Source organism: Grus americana, chromosome 6 (assembly GCF_028858705.1).
Source record: "Grus americana isolate bGruAme1 chromosome 6, bGruAme1.mat, whole genome shotgun sequence".
Taxonomy (NCBI): domain Eukaryota; kingdom Metazoa; phylum Chordata; class Aves; order Gruiformes; family Gruidae; genus Grus; species Grus americana.
The window spans coordinates 41,032,159-41,048,668 of record NC_072857.1 but is presented as its reverse complement, the minus strand read 5'-3'; the positions used below and the strand labels follow the sequence as shown (position 1 = coordinate 41,048,668).

Sequence of the window (16,510 nt, the reverse complement as noted above, 5' to 3'; positions counted from 1 at the left end):
TGCCTTAATGTAAACCCTGTGGCTTGAGAGAGACCTCGAGTTTGGTCTCTGTATTGCTGGTACCCTCCAGCACAATGTTGTTCTCGGCCAGATGTCTTCTCTTGTTTCCTCGTTGAACACTGATCTGTAATGACAAACAGCGGATGGAGCACAGTAGCTCTAGAAAAGTGAAATTGCATCTGAATTATTGCAAGAATTGTTCAGGTGACCTAATTTCGTCTTCCACAATCAATTTGTTAAAGGAATAACTACTTAGAATGATACTGTGTGTCTAGAGTTTAACCTGCACTGTGCAAAACCATTAAATTTAGGTCTGCTTTTCCTTAATAACTGACGATGAGAGCAGTGAAGATTTGAATGACTAGCAGTTGTCCAATAAAAAGCAAAACAGGCATATTAATCAAGCAGCATCACAAGGGTCGTGCACCCCTAAAGCTGTCAGCAAAACAGGCTGACCTGTCAAGGCTGTCTCAGGATTGAAATTTTAATGCTCAAATGCTAGAGATGTATATGAGCCATATGTTTCTCCTTGTCTGGGCTTTTACATTTGAGTGTTGGTTGTCTTGGATCTGCTGGCAGAATGTGAAATACTTGTAAGGAATTGAGAATAAGGAATTTAAGAATTATTTAAGAGTCTTTTTGCAAAGAGCTCTTGGGAAAAGAGAAAATGCAAAGCCTATTTTACATCACTTCATGATTTAATAATTCTTTGTTTTATAAAGTCAGTACCAGTGATATTAGATGGTTACAGTGAATTTGCTTTACAGTTGTTGGAGGGTAATAAGGCTTGTCCTCCCAGCATGGTCGTCCCCACAGTTGTTCATGTTCAGCAGTCAGTGTTGTGTGCCGGTGACCCCATCAGCAATGATGCAAAACTCAACTCAGAATATAATTCAGATTGGGAAGCAATGGATGCTGTATTCATGGGGTCCCCTTTACACTTTTTCTGATCATTTTATTTTTTGTCCTTTTTAAAATCTGTAGTATTTAATTTGTGGCCGCCTTTTAGTGCTGCACAGTGTCTCGCTACAGATGCAGCTGGTACTGCAGCACTGCGGTTTTAAAGTGAAGCAGGCTGTGCAAGGCAGAAGTCCACGTGAAGATTGCTCGAAGCATTTTAAAGATGTATTTGAGACACCCATGTTTCACTGTGTCGATTTAAAATAAATGATTTGGTTTTGTTGCTGGAAATTGTGAGACTCTACAGTAGAGTGCTTCTCTTGTTTGCTGGCAGTGTTGTGACATGAGCCAACTTCTTGTGTGAAAAATCAAAATATTATATTCCGCATATTCAAACGGCTTTACGTTGCCTCTGCAGATGCACTGGGAGTTGGTTTTGTCGCTGATGAAGATCTTCAAAGTAGTATAGATAGGTGTGACCTTGGCAGTAGAATGAAAAATGATGAATATGACCCTTTAATGGCACGTTGAATGGGGGATTTACATGGCACTGCTTTTCCGTGTGGATATCTTGGAGGGAGAGTAAGACTTCGTCAGGCACGGTGTTTTGGAGGTAGCATAGCAATTTGCAATTTTTGAGTTAGGTGGGATAAAAAAGGGATATAACCTCCTGCGTCATCAGAGCTTGTTGGCGAAGCCCCATATTTATCGTGCGTGTACGTGATGCTCCGTGCTTCCGGCTGCCCGCAGAATGAAAGGTAAGCGGGAGCTGCTGCCGAGGGCCCTTCAGGACACACGGCGTAGGCTTTGAGCCAAATGAGTTGTTTGGGTTGGCTGCCGTGGCTTCTGGCTGCTCTCGTCCCAGGGCCTGAGGGACTTCTCCTGTTCTGGGACCGGATCTGTGCTAATTGCACGACGGGAGGAGCAGTAGGGCAGGGGGGAATGTGCTGTTGCTGCTCAAGTCGCCTGGATCTCAGCCCGATTGGGGTGAGTGCAGCGGGCTATGGGTAGAAACCCTCAAGTTAAGGTATTGCATAGGGCCTCCGCGGTGATTTTGGACCTCTTACAGAATATAAGAAATGAAATGCCTTGTTCTGTGAATTATGCCCCTGCTCTGAGATAGCTGATATTGTATGGCCAGCTAACGGCAGAGTTCTTAAAGCTGGGGTAGTTTCTCTGTCTGATGGTGAAGAGAGATGACAGGACCCGCAGATGATGGTCTTTGGACTGCCAGCCAAGTCGGTTGTGTTACAAGAAGTCTTACAAGAAGTTGCAGGGTGGCAAGTTGTGATGAGCAATCAATCAGAGCAACCTCTAGCTATGACGTACTACTACCTGTAGAAGAGCTGTTGCAGCATCCCGAACCCATGATCCATATAAATACTTGCACCATCCCTGTGACTGTAGCCCAGGGACCGGAGCACGGCCTCGGGGGGGCCGGCAGCGAACGCGGGCAGGCTCCCAGGCAGCTGCCTGCCGGGGAGAGGCACGGCTCGGCTCGGCACGGCACGGCCCGCCGCCGGGGAGGGGGGGGGGAGGATGCTCTGGAGAGGGTTGAAGGAATGTGCCGGCTATTTGTCTGCGCTTAAAAGTGGTTCCTCTGAAGGGGTCTGTCATCCCGGGAGGATGAAAAATGGTTGATTCCACCCCGGGTAAGAAGCCCGCTTTCCTGGAGCGGCGCACTGGAAAGTGCGGCCCGGAGCTGGGTGGAGGATGCGATCGGCGAGTTGCAATGTCGGTGTGCTACACTGCGTTGTGGTGGCTGAAGTCCAGTGGGTTTAGGTGTTTGGCATTTAGTGACGCGTGTATGTTTAATTCTTATTTCTGTATTTCTCATTAGACCCATTTTTCATAACAGGTTCTGCCCCCCTTTTTTAGAAATACATACTGGAAGTTCAGATGTCAGAGAAATGGAAAAATCTACTACCCTTCTCTGCTGGTGAACAGGCATTTAAAAGCAACTGGAAACTGTTTTCAGGGTGGTCAAGCGTGAGCTCGTGTTGGGTTGTTCTTAGGACAGTGTTTGCAGTTGGTCTTAATCAGGTATCTGCTGAACATCAGGTATCTGAACATCTATTCTGTGATGAATAGAGCCAAGATGAATAATAAATGTTGATTATTCAGTGTTAAAGACAACAGCATCTGTCATATCTGAAGAAGTGAGTTAAATCAGCAATTCACTGTGTTCCAACTGGTAATCGATCTGCAGCGTGTCGCAGGATCCCAGTGTCACCAATAAACTAATGTGTGTAATAGCTGTAACCCAGAGCGTCCTTTATTCTTGGGTGAGAACACAACCTCCCACCTGGAAATGCTCCTGTGGGCATGTCCTGCCCAGCTCATCCCACGTCTGTCCCACTGTGTCCTGCCATCTGGAACTGCGGTACTGGTTGGGGGGAACACCCAAGTAAAAGCTTTTGTCTTCTCTGCTCTCTTCTCTCTGATTTTTGAAGCCATCCTGGGGTAACCTGCCTTGACAGCTTTGGGGTGTTCTTCTGTTTGAGTTATATTTTCACTTTTACATGTTTACTGGTTTTGAATCTTACTGGCATTGATAAAAGATGTTTGAGTGTAGAATTGGAAAGGCGGTTGAAGGTAGTTTTTGAAGCTTGACCCTTAAAAGCATGTTATGCGTGGAACCTAGAAACCTTACTCCTAATGCTGTTTAACTTCTGGTGTCTGCAATCATGGTTTACTAATGACTTTTTTAATGTGGCATCTGTTGGTTGTTAACGACTGATCTCTGATGTGGACTGCTTGAGACCTGGCAAGCTGGGTGTGAAAGGAGTGCGTATCGCACTCTCTTCCAGCCCTGTAGAAGATCCAGGTTCTGTTGAAACCAATGGTTGTGAAGGATACAGTAGGTCAGATTTTTGCATGACTAAACCATGTCGTAATGTGGCTTTTTAATTATGTGAAGTGTTAGGGTTAACAAACATTTATTAAGGACAATTGCAGTTGTCACAGGTGGAAAATAAGTCAATTCTGGGTAATTTTGACTCTTCATTGTTAAGAAGGCAAGACTGTTAAGGTCTCAGGATGCACAGCGGACTCAGGGTCTAAGCCTTGGTCCAAGTTCATGGGTGATGCTGGCCTTGCCCTTGCGTGGGCCTGGATAAATCCTGAGACTGTTGGATAGGAAGCATGAGGTGTAGCTACACCACTCCTTTTCAGAGAGTAGATTGGGGAGAGGGAAAACAAGTGCTGCATGAGAGTCCGCTCTTCCTCCCGGGCGAGCCCGGTTGCTTTCCCCCGCCTTCCCCCACCTCCGCATCGTGCCTCGCCGCTTTCCTCCCGCTCCTCGGCGGGCGGAACTCCAGTCCGGCGCTTGGGAGAGCCCCGGCTGCCGCGGCCGAGCGCTGCCTGCCTGCCCGCCCTCCTGCCTGCCTGCCTGCCCGCCCCGGCGCTGCGCCGCGCTGCCCGCCCAGGGGCGTGCGCCTCGGGGCCGGGCGCTCCTGCACCCGCTGCGGTTGGGAACGGCGGCGTTTTCGTTTCCAAACGGGCCCCCTTCCAGCCCAGCCGGGGCAGCGGGCTGACGCTGCCCGCCTCTCCTCTATCCCGAGGACGGATATTAATCGGATTTACCCGGCGGAGGGGGGGGAAGCAGGGGGGAAAAAAAAAAAAAAAAAAAAGACGCAAGATCCGCAAACGTGCAGCCTTGCTGTAAACAATGAAATTGAAGGCTGCTGCTGCTCTAATCCCCTGAATACCGGACCGCGCTTCTCCCCAGCAATGCATTTTGGGATCCGCAGGAGGATGCGTGCGGTTGCTGCATGGATTTAACTCGTCCCTGGATGTCTCCTCGGCAGGGGCCGGCAGGGCTGGATGCCGCTTACATGGACGCCGTCCGGCGGCGGGGAGCGATGCCGGAGCGGAGCGGCTGAAGCGGGGGCCGCCTAGCCCCGCGGTGTGCAGCGGAGTGACTCCCCGAGCGGGGTGTGACACGGGCGCATTTTTTAATTTATTATTTTTTTTTATTGGGTTGCAGTGGTTTGTGGTTCTGCATTTTCGATTCGCGGTTCCAGAAACCCACATCCGTCTCGCAGCTCCATCTCCGGCGGCGGGCACGCCGCGATGCCCGGGCTGGATGCTGCTGCCTGAGGGGAGGAGAGCGGCGGGGGGAGACATGTATCTTCTGGACAGCAGCGAGCCGCCGGCCGCCGCCTCCTCTCCGGAGAGGATGCAGAGGGGGACCCCCCAGAGGAAAACCGTCTACCGCATCTCCGTGACCATGGTGAAGAAGGAGTTGCTGGGGCCCGAGAGCGGCCATCCCGGCCCGGAGCTGCCCCGCCACGGGCGGCGGGGGGGGAGCCGGGCGCCGGGCTCCTCCAGCCTCACCAGGGCCGGGCTGCTGCTGGTGGAGGAGGAGGAGGGCGAGGAGGAGGGCGAGGAGCGGGACCGAGTCCCCAGCCCCTGCGGCTTCCGCAACTTCAGGACCCTCAGCACCGGGCAGCTGGAGCTGGGCCGCCTCAAGGTGCCGCGGAGAGCGGGGCAGCCCTTCCCTGCCGAGCTCGCCCTCGGGGGGCCGCGGGGCAGCCCTTCCCCGGAGGGGAGCGGCGGGGAGCCGGCAGCCACCTGTGGCGGGGCCGAAGCCGGAGCCGGAGCCTCCCCCGAGGAGGGCGACGATGATGATGATGAGGAGGAAGGGGCTCCGGGGACCCGCGGCCCGCCGTCAGGCCGCTCGGGCGAGGCCCCGCAGGCGGGGGAGCGGGGGCAGAGCCCCTGGCGGCAGCCGGGCCTGCTGCGGCGGAGCTTCAGCTTCAGGCACTGGAGCGGCGGGGCAGAGCTGCCGCGGATGCGGGCGCTGAGCCGGGTGCGGCGGCACAGCAGCTCCGGCTGCCTCCCTGGGCCGCCGCCGAGCCAGGGGGCCGGGGCGCGGGGCTCGCCGCCTGCCGCCACCCCCACCACCGTCGTCCCCGTCGTTCCCCCCGAGAAACGCAACACGCTGGACGTGGGCGAGGTGCTGAGCCAGGCGGACCCGCTCTCCCAGCTGGAGCGCTGGGAGCGGAGCAAGAGCAAGAACCGGACTCTGGATAACAGCGATCTGCAGCGGCTCTCGGAGCGGCTGGGCCGGGAGGGCCCCGCCGCCGCCCAGGAGCACCGGCTGCTGCGCTTCTTCAGCGGCATCTTCGCCCGCAAGGACGGCACCTCCGCCCTCTTCGGCAGCCCCCACGGGCGGTCCCCACGCAGCAGCTTCTCCAGGTCCAGGGCTTATTTTAGCAGCCTCAGGAGAACCACCGTGGACATGCAGTCTAGCTCCGAGAGCATCAATGGGTCCCCCCACAAAGGTGCCCTTCCTTGTCTCATCTCGGGGGGATGCGTGTGTGTGTGTGTGTGTGTGTGTATTTGCTCCAAAGCTCTGAAACGGTGGTAAGGGATGGTGGGGTAAAGCGGCCTTTATGTGTGAGGAGAGGGGATATGTGATGGTCGTATGCAGTAGTGGATACGGGGGTTTTTTTAAGTGTGTGCTAGTGCTTTCTTCTCAGGTGCATCACGTAGCAGCAGCTCTGACGGGGGTGGGTTAAGCTGTGTGCCTCCTGAACCAAAAACCACTCTCTGGCTTGATTGACTGTGCTTTCTAGGACAGCTGAGTGAGGCGAGTGTAGCTCGTTTAATTATGGAGTGGAAGCTAAACTCCAGTGCTGCTGTATATAGGTCACTGGGTGGCCCAGTGCTGCGCAGCACTGGGACTCTCCCCTTTTGGAGAGAGTTTTGTAATCCTAAAGATGGGTTATGGCGGTCAGAAATAGGCCTGCTCGCTTTGGAGAAGTGGGTGAACATTGATGTAAATGCTAGCATCTATTGATGCAAATGCTAACATCTTCTGTCACAGAAGAACTTCAACTGAGTTTGATATTTTTGAAAAACTCAGAAGCCGTGCTCCTTGAATTATTTTATCTAACTGTACAAATCTTTAACTAGCCAAAGCGTGGCTAACGCTAGATGGAAATCAGATTGGGAATTCTGGGGTTTGCGAATACCTAGGGTACAAGAAAAACTTGAAAATTAGCTTTACTGTGGGATGGAAGTCAAGAGCTGACTAGCTGCTCTCTGAGGATCTGAAAGGATCCCGGTATCCTTCCCTGGGACGCGTTAAACCAGAAATGCTGGTTGTGGTGCTTCGTTGTAAGATGGCATGCTTTTCTTCGTACCTGTGCCTTTCAAATCTGTAATAGGTATCTGTGGTGAAACATTTAACTAGTAATTACAATAGCCTTTGAGCACTAAGTGCTTATCAAAGTGGCAAATAATCTGTAAGTCGTTGCTTTTCTAAAAATACAGTTCTCAATTAGAAAAGTTAGGCTTTCTGTAAGGCACGGGTAGGGCAGAGGATGTTGTAGAATTGGGCCGGGGTGGTTTATGCTGGGGAAGCAATAGCAGGAGATGCTGCGTGGTGCTGCCAGCCCCTTGCAGATCCAGACGTCCTGCTGTGAGTGGAGTATGCCCGGAGTTTGAGGCACGAGGAGGAAAGCCAAATATTTAGACCTAGTAACTGAGAACTGTAGTATTTTATTGATGTAGAGGCATTCATGTGGGCTTCTAATAATCTTGACGGAAATTGTGGTCTGACCTTGGTTGAAGTTTGAGGTAACCACAACAGAGAGTTACTTCATACAACTATTTATGCCTGTCCTGTGCCAATATGCTTAAACTGCTACTCTATTTTAACAGCGTACAGTTGTATACTTGGAGCACAGTCCTTTCAGCCCCAGATAAGTTGAAGATTTTTAGTTAATCAGTAACCATTGCTACACAGCATTAAGATCTTCCAGAGAGGTTTTTCTTGTACGTCCTAGTATCAAATTTATCTGGTGAAAGTAAGCCTTGAGGCTTCTTGTTTTCCAGAAAATGCATCCTGGGACCAGCGATGTGGTTACAGGTTGGTAGCGGTGTTGGTGTTGCAGGCTTGTGTTACGCGTTAGCAGGTCCGGTGTGCTCTGCCACTCTCTCCTTTTTTCCAGAGAAGCAGTTAAGGCTTTTGCTATCAGAAAAAAAAAAACCACCAGTCTGTGCATAATTTCAGCTGTTGCTTATTGGTGTCCTCCAGAAAGTGTAAGTTTAAACTAATTTGTCCTTAATTTACCCTATTATTTCTTAGGAAGAAAAGCTTTGTGACATGTTATGATTAGTGTGCCAAATATATTTTTATATTACAAGATTGGAACTAGCTGCTGTTCAGCCAGGACTTGCGCATTTTGCTTCTTTAGTGGATGTGAAATGGGTGTGCTCTTGACAATGCTGTGCCTAGATTTTAGGGTACGACAGGGAGACAGGTGGAATCTCCATTTTTAATGTGTGTGGTGGTTTGTTTTTTCTCCCCGCATAACCAGTTGCAAAAAGAAGTTGTATTACGTGAATCTTGCTTCCCTTGTGCCGTTGGTATTCAGCGTGTTTGGCGCTGCACGCAAGTTACTTGACTTTGGACTTTCTATACAAAGCCTGCCTAAGGTCTGCAGAGAAAGTACAAGTTTTAAACCCTGTACTTGTTGGCATTTTCAACTTGAAATAATCACCCAGATGTTGCAATATATACATATTACCTGACCAGGGTGGTTAGGAACAGATGTTCACAAAATACCATCACCCAGATACTGATATATGTGTGTGTGTATATATATAATCTGTTCTGCAATATCTAGCTGATGATATTTCGTGAACATCTGTTTCTAACTACCTTGGTCAGGTAATATACTGTTGAACAAGCTGAAGTTACGGAATTTTAAAAGCAAAGAGTAAAGAATATGTAAATCTACATATTTTTGATGTTACTGAGTTTTATGCTGTGAAGTAGGTAAAGGTTGATTTTTTTTAATTTTATTTTTTATTTTAATTTTTTTTGGAAGGGAGGATTATTCTTCACACTGTCAGTAAACTCTCTTTGGGCATCAAGAATTTTCCTTTCCTATTTGCAAGCCCCATTTTCCCTGGCATTGTTGGCCTCAAGTCCCACGCAAGCAACAGTTCCCAAAAGTTCTGTTAGCAGCGGGGGGCCAGGAGGTACAAACACTTGCTTCCCAGCTAAGGTGAGCTAGAGTTCCAGGCCACTTAGGAAAGAAATTTGACCAACACCTACAAGCTGCCTTTGGAAAGAAGAGCTGAAGGTGCGGGTGGGGAAGATGAAGCGGCCTATCTGCCAGCCAGGCTGGTGCCCATCTTTCGGATATTGTTCACGGCCTCCACTTTTTTGCAAGGATTGCAACGTGTTAATATCACATCTTACAGACTACGGAGGTGATGTTAGCAAGTTGCCTTCTTCAAGGCTCCATTTGTGTTAAGAATATGTAAGTGGTGGTGTCCATTTCAGGCTAACCCTGTACCAATGCTGCTATTCTAATAGTGGATTATTTTTCCATCTACACGTCAAATTATTAGTTTTGAAGTTCACTTGTCCCTGATTTAAATAGTTTTATGTTATGATATTCAACCTGCAAATTCATTTATTTGTAGCAAGAAAAATTCTTACATATTCACCCCCACTACCCCTAAAGGGGGGGGGGGGGAAGAGAAACTTCCATGAATATCAAGGAAGAGAAGCTATTTTTGCTTTAAAACTATTTAGGGGAACTTGTCAAGGGAAATGTTGTTCCTTGTCTAAACTATTTTTCCCCTTGAAGTCTTCATAGTACTTCAATAAAGAGAGGAACTCTTGCTGCTCCAGAGGAGGAGGATGGCTCGGGGCAGTGGGGTTTTAAAATAGCAGTTTCTTTTTCAGTGGTTCTCACTTGTTGCTTTTGTTTTGAGATAACTTTGTTTGAATAACCAGTCTTTAGGATATATTAAGCAGATTTGTGAATCAAAATGGTAGACCCTCAAAAGGGGTATCATTATATTAAACTGCTCTTTTGAGGGGTTGTGGGGGGTTTTTTGGTTGGTTTTTGTTGGTTTTTTTTTTCCCCTGAGGTTTTAGAGGAGTTAGTTTTAAGCTCTTATCTCAAATTCTCTACAGTTTATAGTCATGGGAAGTAGAGGGCAGCTGACAAGTGATCTCTGTTGGAGGCCTCCAGTCCTTCTTGCAAAACTTGAGATAATTCTTATTAGTTCTGTGTCATCTCTTGGTTGCTACCCTGGCACGGTGGCTACGCTTCTGCGCCGCTGGCATTTCCTGTGCACTCACGTGGGTGAGCAGGCAAAGCTTTGGAGCACGTGAAATTTGGGCAACGTGATGTAAATGTATTGGAACTGGTCCCGCGAGGTTCCCCATCTTGTAGCTGCAGGTTTTTGGTGACGTGCTGGTAAAGCGCGTTCTTTTTCAACACTGGAGAGTCCTCTTCTGTAACGGGCTAAAAAGTCTTCTAGGGCTTTTCTTTTAGCTGTCTCAGTTATTGTGAGTGACTGTTGTCTAGATGATGTTACGAAAATAAAATCTAGCAGTTAAATCGATTGCAATTGGGGTTAAGTATTGTCAAGCATCGTCTAAGAGGGTTTTTTATTGTTATTTATTGGGTAGGTCTTGTGTCAAGCAAAATGAATGCCAGCTGCACTGATACAGCCAGATGATTAAGAACTGAACTGGTATTAAGGTCACTGGCTGAATTAGAGAATGAGATGGATTAATGTTTGCACAATATTGAAGTCTATGCCAGATGCTAGCAGTCATGGTCTTTGTTTTTCTGTTAAGATTGAAATGTAGAATTTCAGTGTTGCTCTGTATTAACTCGACAGTTAAATGCCTAGTGGCAGTAATGGGTAACTTTCTTGGGACAGATCACTGAATACTTCTGTAAGAGCGGTGTGCAGGCATTCATCTCCATTCCCTTGCAAACCAAGCTCTGTAAATTAAATTAGCATACTTCTTGTTTTGCCAGAGATCTGCCTCTTGTTTGGTTTACTGCTGTAGGTAAAGATGTTGTGTTGATCTAATAAAGCTCACGTAAATGACCAAAACATAATTTGCACAAGGAAAAGGAACATTTAAAACATGATATTCTTGTTCCTTTCCTCCTAGTTACTTGCCCTGAACTTGAGAGTGCTCAGTGTGACAAGAAGGATAAGGTTACTCTGGAACTGTTTCCTAATCCTAGTGAGTCTAGAGTTAATACGGAGCATTCGTTTTTTCCAGAAGTGGAGCAGCATGCGAGCTCTTTTCTGAGGCCGGAGGAAGGGTTTAAGTTGCTCCTAGTTGCTGCAAATAGAGGGGTACTTCAAACTTTGCTGCTTCCACCATTAGCAGCAATACTTTACTGGATGTAATGGTCATTTTGCATCACTTGTACCAGATGCTGAACCTTTACTCTCGTTAGTAGCTAAGCAGCCAGAAGTTTCATTTGCTCCATTTGACAAAATGTAGTTTCAGAGCAGTCCTTCAGGTGCTCCGCAGCGTAAGCTTGTTGGTAGTGTTGCGTTCAGACCTTGGATTCTTGGATCAGGAATTACTCGGGTGTATTTTGAATGAACAGTTTGGCTCTTTTTCGCAGAGCCAAGCTAATTTTGATACTACTGTGCTAATGACCACCGGTAGTTTAATACTGATCGCCGAAGTACAAGTATCCAGTTACCAAATGAGTTGTGTAAGATGATAGCTGGAATAGCACGTAACTATTGTTTTCTTTGGCACGGTTATAACCTTAGAAATAGATATCTGGAAAGCGGAGAGCGAGTGCAAATCTCTTTCAAATGCCTGCATATTCATTTTCACTTTGAGCTGCGCAGGGTTAAAAAAAAAAGTCATTAATGCAGACTATTAATGTAATAGTGTTGCTTTTGATAATTGGTGTTAGGATTTCCCCTAGGCAACTGCAGTAAACACACAGTGAAAAGCAGTTTCTGCCAAAAAATACAGAATGGGCTTTTTCATGTGTGAGGAAAAAGAAATGTCAGTATATTGAACTTGAGAAACTATCATGTATTCTGTTCATGAAAAGCATCCAACATAAAGCTATTATCTTGATGGAAGTTTAAAATAGGCCGTTTGATGATTTTGATGTTTCAGACTGGTATATAATGACAGTGTTTGACAAATACTTCTGCTTTATTGACAAAATAGTACCAAATGTTTTCTTGTGACAAATACCATCCAGAAAATAAGCATACAGTGCAATGTAGCTTCCTACAGTTTTTGGGTTTTTTTTTTTTTAACTAATGATAAAAGATGTTAATAAACCGTAAATGGCGGGCCTTGTTATTTATCGAGGTTTTCTTTGGGGATAAGATGACAAGCAAGGCAGAGACCTGGCTTTCCCTGCTGCAGCTGTCTGTCTTCAGTAACAGCTGTAACCGGTTTGGGACCCGAGGCAAGGCGTTTGTCATAGGATTGGTTTCTGCGTTGGTTAATAGTCTTGAAAATCTTAATTGATCTGATTTGAAGGAATATTCGTGGCGTGGATTCACTTAAGTTTACATTTAACTTCATGGAACTCGTTTTTCATATGTTTTTGGCTTCCTTGCTTTGAGGTTATGCAGACAAAGATGTAAAGGTCACTTGTCTGAAGTTATAATACAGAGTAAATCTCCAAGTGTATTAAGACATTCCAGAAAGGTCTTTATGAGGAACCCCCTTGGGATCTGACCATAATGTCAGATACAGTAACGGTGATTTATGAGGTAGGCACATCTGTATTTCCTGGCTGTAAATATTCCACTTGGGTGGTATACAGTTATTATCTCATTGATATAGGAGACATTATGTGTGAATTACCTGAGAACCATTATTTGTAACTTTATTTTTACTAGCTTATAGATAGAACTATAAATATCAAAATTCCGCAAGGTCAGCTCTAGTTGCATCAAACAACTTTTATTTTTAGATGAATCGATGATATGTCTCAACTCCTGAGCTTGGTGGAGATAATTTCAGCCTTGGAGGTATTTAATAAGAAATAATGCGGAAGTTTCCTGTAAAGATCCTAGTGTTAGCAAAGGGTTCTTGTTCTTCAGAGCACCCAAATCACGGCATGGTTTGAACGCCTGTGAGCTACGCTTCCATGTTGTGAATGAAGCCCCACAGCAGATCTGTCCTCCTTGGAAGCGTTAGAGCCTGGTGTTTGCAACTTAGATACGAAGGGGAGCTCAAATACTGTGCTGACTGCTGCCAGCTCCTGGCACTTCCAGTTATTTATAATAACTCTTTATTTGTTTGCATGTTTTTGTCAGTCAGCGTGTCTGGCTGGTTTGATAGAGAATCTGGATTCCTAAAAATACTGTTTTCACTTGTGTTTGACTTGGTGTGTGTATATAGTTATACATGCGTGGATTTTGAGAAGAGGATTCTGTAACACTGATGCAATATTTTTTAATCTTATTCCTGCGCAAACAGTCACTTACTGTCAGTGTTTATGTATTAAACATGAGGGAAAACTATTTTAAAAAGCAGGTGCTAACCCACTTAATGCAGTTGTATTTGTGATTGTAAGGGTATGTAATGCATCTATCGAGATGCGTTGCACTCAGCAGCCTCTCTGCTGCTTTCCGTGGGTGCGTGCATCACTTGGGTCTTAAGAGCGTGACGTTTTATCTTTGTCTTGATGTGAAATTACCCAGTTACTGCTTATTCTCCCTATGAAGCAGCACTTTTCATTTTTAGACTGAACCCTGAAAAATCGGTAGCCCTTAACATCATTCCTGTTGCTGTTATGGGGCATTTTTGCAGACATGATGGTCTCCCTGTAGCTCCTGAAAACCAAAGCCTTCTTTGGGATGAGCGTCAGAATGACATAGTGCCCGAAACATCTCCTGCTCTTCCAGGGCTGTTACTGCATTTGTGTCAGGGGCAGACTGCCTGGGAAACTGGGATGTTGACCTCACTGTTCCTTATGCAACATCCTAGTTCAGAAGCTCTTCTGTTCAGCGATACAGAAATATTTATGTTGGCAAGGCAACAGTTTTTCTGTCTCAGTCTCTGCATCCTGCAGGGAAAAATCTTATTTTGTGCTCATGGAGGATACAAGGTTTAACTTCTCTGTGGTTTTAATTATTAAAAAGCTGTTAAAATTGAATGCATGTTGCTTTTCACAACTTTCAGGGGATTGTGCTCAGGGCTTGGAGAGAAATTGGATTTTTTTTTATTTTTCCTAACCTGACTTTGGGTTGAAAATGACCCATTTTGTCACATCTTCGGCAGCAGGTTGTTGGTTTCCTTGCTCAGGCTGCTCTTCCTCGCAGTCCAGCATGGCAGATCTTTACTGGCTGTCACTGGTATCCCTTTCGCTGTGTATATCCTCTTGTCCCCTCCTTTTTGGCTGTCCTGTATCTCCATTAAAGTAGTTTGCTGTAATTCCCATCTTAAAGTTTATTTCTTCATTTACTTCTAGGTCCCTTTCTGGTCCTTCCTCTACAGAGATCCTTGTTGCCAATCTCCCCAAACCTCTGAAGCCCCAAGTATTGTCTTGATAGAAAACAAACACACACAAGTAACTTTTCCTAGTCAGTCCATGATTTTGCACACCAGCTCCCCTCTTTCATTCCTCGTTCCTTGAAGATGAAGGTAGTGTTTTTCACTGAATAGCTGAAAGAAGCAAACCCTTGTTATGCAGCAACAATGCTCAGGTGAGAGGCAAACCCGTCTGTGTCTGTTGTTAATTTTCCTGCAAAGGGACAGTGAGTTATTCTGCCTGTTTCTAGAGTTGGCGTCGGACTTTTGTGACTCCAGATGCTGGACAAGGAAAATCTCAATATGAATGCTTTCCCTGCTGAAAAAGTTATTCTGCTTTAACCTTTTTGATTAGAGTCAGTTTGAAGCTAAACTAAGCAACTAGATTTATTTCCAAACAGGTATGATTTTGTGTATTGGCAGGGTGTCTGTAATACGCTTCAGAACACGTGGAAGCAGGTGTTGGTGGTGCCACATAGCATAGGTAGAGGTACAAGTGTGTCATCTTCTGTAGGTAAACCTTCTTGAGCTCGTTCGTATGGCTTTGCTAGTCCTTAATCTTTGTATTTCCCATCTTTAAAAAGTCATACAGGCAGGCTCTCAGGTTGGCAACCACAAGTGAGGAGTGAGTGTTCTCAAAACCGAACCTCAGCTGTTGAACGTCTGCCCCTGCTTTGTAAATGGGGATTGCTCTTTGCTGGGGAAGGCTTTTGCTGAAGAAAAACGCAGGCCTTATTTTATTTAGGTAGAGTTCAGGAGGTATTTGAAATACTGGGTCAGAAGGACTTGAAAGCTTCCTTCTGCCTACTTTAGATCTCCAAGTGTAGCTAGAAGTGTGTTCAGGTTGCCCAGCTCCACTGCAGTTGTTTGGAGAAATGCAACTGCTCTGCTGCTCTTGTGTGTTTTGGGGTGGTTTGGTGGTGGTTTTTTCTTCCTTCCCTATGGTGGCTGGCCAGGCGAACGCCTCTGCCTTCTGATGGCAGTTTTGTGCTATAGGCAAAGTCCTGATGACTTCTCTCATTGTCTCGAGTGAGACATGAGCCTCGTGCTATGGTGCTATGGACTCACACCACTGCTTAAGAAACTATGGATTTGATCCGTAGTTGGACACCCAATAGTCCTGTGTTTCTGCCGAGGTAATTCAGTCAAATCTGTTTTCAAGTGAGGGGTTTTTTTTCCAAGCTGTTACTTCATGTGGTTACTTCAGAGAAGTGACAGCCATGAAATAACTATATTTTTTGATTATAAAGGGGGCTTGGTTCAGTGCCTTCAGTATTCCTTGCATGTCCACTGCCAGTTTCCTAGTATCAAAAATGTCCTTGGTTGTTAAACTTCTCAATGAAAAGTTTGTTTTAATAAAAAGAGGCTAATTTTTATCCTCAGGAGAACGTGTTGGGTTTTTTTTTTTATTTTGTCCTGTTGGTGCTGAAGTTCCTCAGAATCACAGCATTGTGTTGGGTAGCCTTGTGATAGTCAAGAGTTAAGGTGCAGCACTAGAGGAGCTTTCATTTCCAAGTAGAGTTGTGCATGGCGGGATTGTTTCCCAAGTGTCAAGGGAAGAAGACAACGCTAAAAGGCTTTTTCTGAAAAAGCCATTTTGAAAGCAGTGGTTAAAAGCACATGGGAGCGAACGGCCTCTTCCAGCTCACGCCCACAGTGCTGTCACAGAGTGCTGTCTCTGCTCGGCTGTAGCTGTGCCAGGCGGCTGTTGGCTAAAGTCACCTCAGCCATTCACACCCACCTTCCAGAAATCAAATTGATAACGTATCTCCTTGTTCGGGGAGAAAGCAGAAGCTTGGGCACGTGAGAAGCAGTTAGTTTTCTGTGCTGTTCACGTGGTCTGTGCTAATGCAAGAAAAGAGTGCAACACGGGAACTGTCTTTAAACAAAATAGCGCTGGCTCTTCTCGGTGAGTGGGTCTTGGGGCTTTCTTGCTGATGGCAGGCATGGGTCTGGGGTAGTAAATGTTGCTGTTGGCCTGTAGCTCTCAAAGCATTAGCTAAATGCCATTCAATATGAGAGGTTCCATGTAAAATAACCTTTATTCTTGTGTTCATTTTGAATTTCTTAAAAATATCCGAGCATCATTCATGTTTGAGAAATTCTTAGATATTTTTACGTTGGCTGAAAAATCAGTGCTTAGTGCAGGTGATGGTATTTTGAGATTACAGATGAACTTCGGGTGCCGGGTTAGGTGGGGATGGGGCCCTCTGGGAGGGGACGTGAAGTTCTCTGAAGAAATTCTTGATTTTCACGTTAGATATCCGCAAAGGTTCCTGGGTGACTCAAGGTAAAGTTGTTGCG

General features: G+C 46.3%; 1 protein-coding gene across 10 annotated transcripts in view; it reads left to right on the top strand.

The window, feature by feature from the left end:
* The window catches only part of AGAP1 (ArfGAP with GTPase domain, ankyrin repeat and PH domain 1), a 379,248-nt gene that overhangs the window by 75,049 nt on the left and 287,689 nt on the right, over positions 1-16,510 (top strand). For 2 of the 10 annotated variants that reach the window (XM_054830060.1, XM_054830054.1), the window contains exon 1: positions 4,391-6,188. The exons of 4 other annotated variants lie outside the window; for them this stretch is intronic. In XM_054830060.1, the coding sequence (XP_054686035.1) occupies positions 4,988-6,188 (1,201 nt within the window). In that variant the 5' untranslated portion in view covers positions 4,391-4,987. Of the gene's footprint in view, positions 1-4,389; positions 6,189-16,510 lie in introns of those variants that run through there. 4 more of the 10 variants (XM_054830055.1, XM_054830056.1, XM_054830058.1 and 1 more) reach the window with 3 other exon arrangements.